At 42.8% G+C, this 10244-nt stretch overlaps 1 protein-coding gene across 1 annotated transcript in view; it reads left to right on the top strand.

Annotated features, from left to right (window-relative positions):
- The window catches only part of IQCK (IQ motif containing K), a 121629-nt gene that overhangs the window by 35256 nt on the left and 76129 nt on the right, over positions 1–10244 (top strand). The window contains exons 5-6 of the mRNA XM_019507699.1: positions 7683–7735; positions 7852–7929. Coding sequence (XP_019363244.1) covers positions 7683–7735; positions 7852–7929 — 131 coding nt within the window. The remainder of the gene's footprint in view (positions 1–7682; positions 7736–7851; positions 7930–10244) is intronic.

Raw genomic sequence — 10244 nt, 5'->3', positions numbered from 1 at the left:
GGTATCACTCTACTTACTTTAATAGAGATACAGTAAGGTGAATTCAGTTCATTATTTTCAGTGATAACTACACCACTATTTTGATTAGTTATTTTATTCGTTACAAAGGAAAGAACAAATTATCTCAGACAGAGTGAATGTGAGATGATTTTTACTTCCCTGTCAAAGAAGTATAGATTTTACCTTCTGAAATAATTCACAATGAGACATGGCTCATTTACTGTGCATACTTTAATACCATGCCTTAGAATAACCGTTTTATAAAGAGATTGGTCCAAAATCTACCAGTGGGTTTTAGGTGCAGTGAATGTCACGATTTGGCCTTGTAGTAAGATTTGGCATCTAACTTAATCTAACGAAAGGCTTTCTTGTGAAAGAGCTGGCTCTTTAAAGCACAGTACTATGGCATGTTCTTAGGCTGTTGGAACCACAGCTGTTATTGTCATGACAAGCCTGGGGAGTACTCCTCTGGGAGACTGATTTGTTGTTACATATCTGAATTCTGGACTAGAAGTTAGCTGCACGTGAAGTCTGAGAGTTTACTATGAAGCAGATGGAAAAAGAGCCTGAAGCTGAGACCTGATAACTGATCTCTCTCCTCCATTTTTTTCTAAAACAATGCACTTTCCTCTATGTGAAAGTCATATTTGTGTGTGCACATAACTGTTCTTCCCGATTCTTGTGTCAGATAATAGTTTCATAGTTTCTAGGGTCGGAAGGGACCTGAGCAGATCATCTAGTCCGACCCCCTGCCATGGCAGGAAGAGCACTGGGGTCAAACGACCCCAGGAAGGTGGTCATCCAACCTCCTCTTAAAAACCCCCAGGGTGGGAGCCTGCACCACCTCACTTGGAAGCTGGTTCCAGACCCTAGCCGCCCTGACCGTGAAGTAGCGCCTCCTGATGTCCAACTTAAACCTTCCCTCCGCCAGCTTGTGACCATTGTTCCTGGTCACTCCTTGCGGCGCTCAGGGGAACAGGGACTCCCCCAGCACCTGCTGATCCCCCCTAACCAGTTTATAACAAGCTACAAGATCCCCCCTCAGCCTTCTCTTTTGAAGGCTGAACAGGTTCAGGTCCCGCAACCTTTCCTCATAGGACCTACCCTGCTGTCCCTTGATCATACGAGTGGCCCTCCTCTGGACCCTCTCGATGCTGTCCACATCCCTCTTAAAGTGCGGCACCCAGAACTGGATGCAGTCCATGGATGACATCAGACCTTCCCAAAGCAGGAGAAAACTTACTGGAAAACTCATAGGGCGTATCCACACATGCAGGTATGTGCGCTTGCAGCAGCTCAAACAGAAGCAGTACAAATTTGAGCTGGGGATTTTTTGCCTCAGTGCACATGCCCAGACATGAACTTTGGTGGGGGGCAAGTTGTGCCACTTGGGGAAAAATAACACTGCCCATCTCCTCTCGGATCTACATCCAAGGGGAGCTAGAGGCTGGGGGTGCTGGCCCCAGCAGTATAAAAACCTGCCCTGGCAAGCAGCTCAGGGCTGCTTGCTCCCAAGAGCTTCTGAAGCCCGACCAGTTGGTACCTGGGGACACTACCCCTTGTGCCAGCTGGACTGCTGAAGCAGCCCTGAGAGTTCCCTGTGCCCATTACCCACTGCAGCAGTCTGGCAGTGGGGGCTGCTGCCTGGCTGTGACCTGTTGCCACCTGCAACAACATGTGGCTCCAAGGCTGTGTGCCTGCCAGACCCACATGGGGACTGCATGGCTGCAGCAAAGGCATCTGCCCCTCTGGGCCAGATACCAGTGGGATGTGGCTGCACAGTTGGCCTTTGTGGAGCACTACTGCCATGTGTGCCACCGCCCTGCTATCTGGGCAGCTATCACTTGGAAGCTGTTCTCAGTGTGGTGGCCTGCTTTGAATTGTCAAAGCATGTCCCCCTGGCCCCAAGTGGCCAGGAGGTCAGCCATCTCCAGCTAGGTCCCGGGTGCCAGCTCTGAGCAGGTTTCTCTTCCTGGGTCCTGCCACCTGCCTCACTAGCAGGAATTCTGGTGTTCCCAATTTAAAAACTGCAAAATCTCTGATTAAAAAAAAATCCCAAATTCACTCTTTAAAATACTCCAAAGTCCATGTTCTTTCACAATTAAAACAAAAGACCACTATATATATACTGTATAGAGAAAGAGAGAGAAAAAGAGATCAGTTGGGCAATGTTTTATTGATATATTTACAATTTTAAAGCAGTTTGGAAGCCTACCGGTGTCTCTATCATCATAATAAAATCAACTGTAAATATTGATATGTTTTGCCGTTTGTTTTTGATTTTCTTATCATAGAACAGTTAGAGCTCCCTCTGACCCCTTCACTAACTAGGATGTGGGGACAGTTGCCCCTGCAGCCACAGCTCCTGCCAGCAGGTCTCATCCTGCCTGGCAGCTGGGCATGCAAGGTGTGTGCTGGGGGGATATGGGGTTTGCAGGAATACCCACAATACCCCCCCACCAGTCCTACTTACCCCCAACAGCACTCGGGTCCCAATCCTTGCTGCGCTTCTGCTTGCCCTAGCATGCTGCAGGGGGCGAGCCCTGCGTCCTGGGGCAGCAGAAGCACTTAGAGAAGCTCTGGCCAGAAACCAGAGCATCTCTCCAGAGGACCCCGGTTACCTCAGCACAGTCCAGGACTGTGCCCTGTCCCACTTTTTTCCCTCATGTTTGTTTTTTGGGGGTTTTTGATACCTGGATGACTTTTCAGCATCTCAAACTGGTTCACAGCATGCCTTTTGCAGCATCTCAGACTGGTTTGGGATGCTGCAAGAGGTCCGTACATGCTCGTCTGGATGCACCCGTAGGGTTTTCCAAGATCTTTCCCTACCACTGGGGAATTGCTTGTAGCTCTAGAAGGTGGTAGCCCCTTAACTGTATGGACTCCCTGGTTTCTTCCCTGCAGTTGGACACTCGTCACATGCTGTTCCTGGGCCAGCTGTCTAGCTGTTGGAACAGTAAATTGGTCCCCAGTATGTGCTAGTGCACTATACTTGGCTTTCCTTTGAGAACACATCATGTGTAGGGGCCAACCTTTTTGACAAGAGCCCCACCAGGTTAACTTCATACCCTCTCCAAGTGCTACTCTGATCCCCTTCTCTTGCCTGATCTGCTGTTTTACTTTTTGCTCCCTGCCTGACATGTTGCTCTTCTTTCTGTTCCCTGCCCTGTGCTCCCTGCCAGATCTGTTGCTCTGTTTTTTGCTCTCTGCCTTTTATGTGTCACTGTCTTCTTTGCTACCTCCTTGAACTGCCAAATGCCGCACCCAGAGGCAGCCCTGCCACCCAGGGCACTCAAGTGCTCAGTTACGCCTTTGATTTTGGAGGGTTGTAGTTTATGACCAAAGTGAAATGGTTCGCTACAAGTAATAATGAAAGAACTCAGTGGCCTACATGACAGCTAAAAACTGTCCCATGCTTCCTGTCAAAGAAGCTGGTTTTTGCTGTGATAGAGGCACAGGATCTTCTGGAGTTCTACCTCTAATAGTACAAGTGTTCACTGTCCCTAATAGGCAACTGAGGCTCTTCATTTATAGTTTCAAAGTATGATTTACCATCCATGAGCTCTCACTTATGTACAGATGCTTGTTTTATATGCAGTGTTCAAGTCCCTTATAATAAATTATTCAGATGGAAAATACAGTCTCATTATAAATATGAAATCAGTTCCATTTAAAAATGTTTATACTTTTTTTATTTTGAAATTCCTGAAATGCCCATATCAGAGCCTGTAGGTACAGCTACATAAATTATAAGAAAATGAAAGCATACTAACCTGACAGTATTAACTGATGAACATGGAACAACCTACACAACAAAAAATCATGTAAACTCTGCCTCAGGCACCCGATAGGTAGAAAAAGTTGGGGTGTGTAAAGCTTTGCAGTTTGGTTTGAAGTTGAACACATTTGTGTTTTATCAGAGTAGCAGGAGAACAAATCCCAGAGTCTCAGCCGCCAACAGAGAACACCTGGTCTGCACTTTGCACCCTCAGGATTGTGGGCTTTCAGAGAAAGCGCTCTTGCTTCTCCCAACTGTTAGGGTGGAGTCCTGTTAGGGTGGAGAGGTATTCTCTAGGAAAATGAAGATTATAGTTATTATTTCCTCAAAGCCTGTTTTGAATTGCACCTGGAACCACAGTTTATGGTAGTGGTTTTCAGCCTCTGGTCTGTAGACCCCTGGGGGTCTGCAAAATATGTCTAAGGGGTCCATGAAAGGTTACTATGATCAATCAAAAGATTACTATGATCAATCACAGTTCAACAGGGTCCACACTTCTATTTGAATTTTTTTAGGGGTCCACAAGTGAAAAAAGGTTGAAAACCACTGCTCTATGGTATACCGTAGTCTAAGCAAGCAGACCCACATTGTAGGAGTTTTTAAGCATAGTTTTATGTAAAGCACTCCAAAGTCCTCCCTGGTGGTGGTAAAGGCTTAGGCAACACTGGGGAGGGCCACATCTAAGAGTAAAGGTCACAGTTATGTTGCCAAGCGTAGACAAAAATAGTGTTCTTGGCAACATGTGATCTCTTTGAATTTAAGACTGCCCAAGGATTGTAAACCACCTGAGTGATGGACTGATTTAGGAGGCAGCCTTCATTGATGAAGGGCTTACTAAGGCTGTGATGGAACTGAGTGTTGCCCTACACTTCATCAGTAAATCACCCTTCCCAGACAGTCTCCTAGGTGACTTTAAGGGAGTGCAAAATTCATTCCCTGTGAAAGGATCTACAGCCCTGGCCCTTTAAAATTCTCCTTGGCTTGCCAAGAAACGTCTGGGGAAACACAACCTGCCAATTTTCCTAGTCACAGGCAAAGAATAACTGTAATGATAAAGGATGAGCAGTTGTAGCTAGTAACTGTTTTAAGGCCAAAGGAACAGAACCAGACTTAATACAGAAGGTGATTTTCTTTTCTGAAATAGCTGCAAAATATGTTCCAAACTGCAAATGCCATTAATTATTTCTCTGTTGTTCATTGCATCTGCCTGCTGCTCCCAGGACTCGGCAGAGAATCCTTCTAGTTGGTCCTAAATGCTGCTTTCTGCTTTTGTCCCTGAGTCATTAACTCTGCCCTCTGTTCCCCATTGTAGGCATGAAATTCTGCCACTTGGCCCCAGATGCTGGCTGCTCTTTTTCAACTTGATTCCATGATCATTTCTCATTTGTGCTGCTTTTGCATTGAAGTTACTGCTCCTGGCTAGGGATTCTTGAGGGGAGGAAGGGGTGGGAGGTAAATTTTTGTATTATTTTAGAATATGGAATATTTGCCTGGGGTTCCAGCTGTAAGAGATTTTGGCTCTCAGTCCTTAATTTCTTTCCTTCCTTCTCTTTCCCCTTTACTCTGAGCTGGTTTCACCTGCGTTTTTATCTCCAAATGGTCTGCTCGGTCCTGTGCGTTTGGTCTGGGATGTTATTTGGCACTTATCCTTGACTCTTAGTAATGTACAGTATATATGAATATTTGGATGTACACATGTTTTTTTTCCCACCTCCTTCTCTCGACCACTCAACAGATCGTGTTTTTAGTGAAACAGTGACACAATGCTTTGCCTGTTCTCCATGTGCCTGAGTATGCACAACACGTCCATGCTGGCCCCCAACAAAAGGAAAACAACATTACCACCATTTTCTTTCTCTGCCTCAGAAGTGATTATATCTCCCAGCGTGCCCCTTACATGTTGGACTGCTTGCTTATTTCAACAGCGTGTATAATAGAATAGCGTTGGCAGCACTTGCTAACTGTATGGAACAAGACTTCAAAACTAAATAGTGCTGTAAACACCATTAGAAACAATGCATGTTTTGTAAAAGGAAAAAAGCCTAAACCTGTCATTATACAATTTATTTATGGTTAGCAAATTTAAATAATTTTCAGACTATTTGCATTAGATGTCTGTTTTCATACAGTTATATTTGTTTTGTCATTAATAATCACTTGTAGAAAGTGACAATGATTTTGAATTGAATAGTAAAGCTGCAGTTTAGGAGAGAAGAAAAGTTTCATTATACTACTGTAACTAGCAACAACAGAACTGTGTACCAATGCCTAATGGGAGTGCAGTGCAGTCAGTATCTTGAGCAAAGATGTGGCATCTGAGTTGCATAATATTTGATTTCATTAACCACATCAAAGCAAAATTTTTAGTTCTGTGTTCTGAGTAGCCTTTTCTCCTTTTTGCATACATGTCAATTTTGGTATGAACTGTAATTTGGAAAACCAGAATTAGCAGGTCAAACAATATCCTCTTTTCTAAAATTATTGTGGTCTAAAAATGTTTTTATTGAAGCTCCTCAGATCTAAGGTTTCAGATTATGCTAATGTTTGCTTTTATAATGCTAAACAGAACAGATGCCTAGGCCTGTGCAGTTGGGTTTCATTTTGTTCTTTGAACATTATTACAAAACTTGAAAGTCACTCCTATTAGCTCTCCAAACATACAATAGGCCTAATGCAGTTGCTTCCTCTGTACATCCTGAGCAAGCCAGAGAGAGCCACAGCCTCTTTGCACCCTTTAATTTCCATTGGGTGCACTTATTTTCCCAAAGTGTTCCTCTTGCTAGTCACACCTGCCTACTCAACTGGTCAGGTGCACTGGGGTAAGCAGTTTGCAGTGCTTAAATACAATCCCTCTCTCAGCCCCCTGTCTCGGTGCACTCTACTTCTTGCTCTAGACTCTCATTTTGGGCCACTGTATTGCCCAGTAGGAGCTCAGCTCATCAAAAGAGTTGCATTTATTTCTCTGGCACACAGATAGCACTGATATGTTTGCAAGTTTTGTGCAAGAAAAGTTTTTTTCTATACAAAACAGTCAATGCAACCATTCAGACTTTTATTTTAGATTGAGAAAAACAACTACAGTAATTGTTTTAATCTTGTATTATGCTGAGTGCCTTCAACTGCTAAATTTAATGAGAAATTAAAGTTCTCACTATATTGAAGGGATTGTCATATACAGTATGAAACTGCCCGTAGGTGCACAGATATCTCCCTGTAACTTCATTGCTTGTATTAATACTGAACTCGGCTTCTGAATTTAAGGAGCAAGGCCACAAAGTCTACCAGAGTGGCTGGCACATTCAGCTCACTCTCCTTCTTATTTCTCTTGCCTCATAAATTTTATATTCCAGCTAGCACATACGAGTTTAAAATGGGATGGGTCTCTTCTGCTCTGATTTAGTGGGAAGCCTCTTTGTCTCAGAACTGAGTAGTTTGTTTCTAAATCTGTTCTTTGTTTGAGCACTTTGACGTATAACATTATTCAAAAGTTAATATTTGTGTCATTAATAGGTTAAGGAATGTTGCAAGGCTGGGATATGCCTTTGAATGTAATGTACAGTAATGTGCAGCATATTTTCTTACATGAGCTCCATTAATTCCTTCTGTCAAAGAAACTGCCACCTGGAAAGAATTAGAAGTAATTTGTCATAGCTACAATGCAACATAAATCAGGGTACTGGTTTAAATATCAAACTGGACATATCTAGAATTGGCTTGGAAAGTGATTCCAGTACAATTTTTGCTAAGCCAGTAATATTGCTCAGTTGTAAAATTAAAGCAGCCACAATATATGTTTTATTTAACAAGAGCAGTCTGTTTATCTGTCGTTACCCTCCACTGCTAAGAACATGTGATTGGTTCAAAGATTATTTGAAAATCATTTGAAACTCCCTTCTGTTTTTAGAGAAAAAGGACCAAATTTATTGCCTGTGATTTCCTGACTGAGTGGTTATACAAGTAAGTTAATCATGGGTCTGAATTTCAAATACTCATAATGATTCGGTAACATCAGTTCACAAATAGAGCAGCAACAACTGAGATAAGCATGTGTTGTTTTCCTTTTTTATTATCAGTCAAAATGCAAAGAGGAAAGATGAGCCATTCACAGAATTCTTCTCTATCCCGTTCGTGAAGGATTGGCTAAAAGACCAGTAAGTATTGTGCAGTACTCAAATAGTAAGTATCCTTTTTCATATTCCTCTTCTCCCTCTAGTTATTCCAAAAAGAAGTAATAGAGCTTAAATGTGTTTAAATTGTCCCCTTTAAATACTCTTTCCTATTCAGGCAAAACAAAAGCCTCTGTGATGCTTCCTGACTTGGTTGTCCATAAGGTATTTTGTGCCAGGATCATTTGTACAGAAATTGATCTGGGACTGCTAAATACTTCATTATTCTGAAGTGGAGGCCATTTCAAATTGTCTGCTGGTGTATTATGAATATCCTTATACTAATGAACAAATAACCCTGCTTTTAGGCACTGCTTGGTGATGTGATAACAGGGAGATCTTTCAGGCTACATAGTCAGAAATTGCTTGCCTAACCTATGACCAATTTATTGAAAAATCCCTGCATACAGTTCATAATTTTGTGCCTGAGAGGTAACACTTTCAGTTTTGGGGGTGAAGCATAGACTTTGTCACTTTCCAGCTTTCTATATTTTTGTCCTCAGGTTTGAGCTGTATTATAGTTTTGGAAGACTGTCTTTTGCTAGGTTATATGAGTTTTGTTGCAGTGCTTTCAAAGAGAATAAAAGGAAGCAGCAGGCCACTTTGAAAGAGTAAAGAAGTTCCACTGGCCAGATTCGCAAGACAGTCCCTCTGCAGGCACCTTTAATGAAGAGGCCTGGTTTGTTGCTAGTGAAACCTCCTTAATGTGGAACACTTTTGAAAATATGTCCAGTGTATTAATGGAAGCTGAGCTGTCTTGACATTTTTTCCTTATGGTTGGACTTGGAAATACCTAGACTTGAGTCACTGTTTCAGAGAGAGAAGAGCTTCATGGTATTCATGGACGTTTGGAGACAGCTTGGTGGTAGAGGAGAGGACAGCTACAACAGTACAGCAAGTCTGCCTTGTCAATGTGCCTTAAATCTGTCATGGGTGGGCAACCTCTAATATGATGCACCATATTAGCACTGTTTGGTGTTTGCAAAAAGTAAGCCAAGAGATTTCAAATAGGAATCTGCTATGTCAAAAAACATTCTCACCCTCTGTGGTTTTTCTGAGTTCTTTGCAGCAGAATAACTACTCTTGATTTTTCTGGGCCCAAAAGATAGGCTTAAAAAGTTAAGCACCCGGCACTTTTTGAGGACTGCCTTGAGTCTAATGTGGGGGGGGGGACAGGGGAGTGGCTTGAGTCTAAGAAGGTTGAGAACAACTGATTTAGTAGTTAGGAAGTTTCATTCTCCTTGTCCATTACCTCTTTGTTCTCTGCCAACAATATTGCCAATGAAAGCTGCAGTTTATATGATTCAGTTATAATGTTGACTATTTATATATCCTGGATACGGCATTAGAGATGTAAACAGTCTATGTTTTTCATTTTACTTTTAATTTTTAGCCATGTCATAGACCTGCAGTTTTTAGTTTTGGATTTTTTGAATTGCAGTACACTATCAAAGTCTAGAAACTTTAAAATTTTTTAACAAACCTTGATATCAAAATTAACAATTTCTATCTAATTGAACAGAAAAGCAAGGAACCTTAAGGTGAAAATTAAAATAGCTCACATATAAGCATAGTAAACATCCAAACTCTCCTTAGTAAGATGTCTTAAATACCATTAGATTCACAGAATTAAAGAGTGTGTGTGTGTGTGTTTGGGTATGTAATTTTAATTTTTATATTTTGACAGTCTAGTTATATATTTTAACCTCTAGCTTTTTCATATCATCACACTAAGTAGAAATAAAATTATTTTATAAAGAAGAAATACAACAATTTCCATCAGAATAGTACAATAAGTAATAAAGATTAGAGGTGCACCAATACATCAGTCCAATATCAGAACGGTACTGATATAAAGAAAATTTGCTGTATCAGAAATCGACCCAATGGGGCCGATAATTTGGCCGATAAATAACCATGGTGCGCACAGCAGCAGCACTCAGGCAGCGAGGAGCAGAGCTGGCAGTTTGGAGAGCTGCGTGCAGCTGGTAAGTCCATTGTAGTGGAAGGGGAGTGGGGAGGGAAGGGGCATGGGGAGGGCAGATCAACACAGTGAGGGAGGCAGGGGCTGGCACTGCCCAGCCGGGGTAGGGCGGATGCGGGACAAAGCTGCGGCTCATGGAGGAGTGGCTCCCGCCACTGCTTGCATCCCGGGAGGGTGCGGTGGGGGCACATGCCCCCCAGATCTGCATGAGGCAGGGCGGGCAGGTAGGCTGCAGCTGTGGGCTGGAGCTGGGGCTGCGTGGAGCTCTTCTTGGTGAGGGCTGGGCTTGGAATGTGTGCCAGTGGCACTGGGAGGG

The sequence above is a fragment of the Gavialis gangeticus genome, unplaced genomic scaffold, assembly GCF_001723915.1.
Source record: "Gavialis gangeticus isolate Ggan-Ray unplaced genomic scaffold, GavGan_comp1, whole genome shotgun sequence".
NCBI classification, from domain to species: Eukaryota; Metazoa; Chordata; order Crocodylia; family Gavialidae; genus Gavialis; species Gavialis gangeticus.
This window is presented reverse-complemented; position numbering and strand designations above follow the sequence as displayed.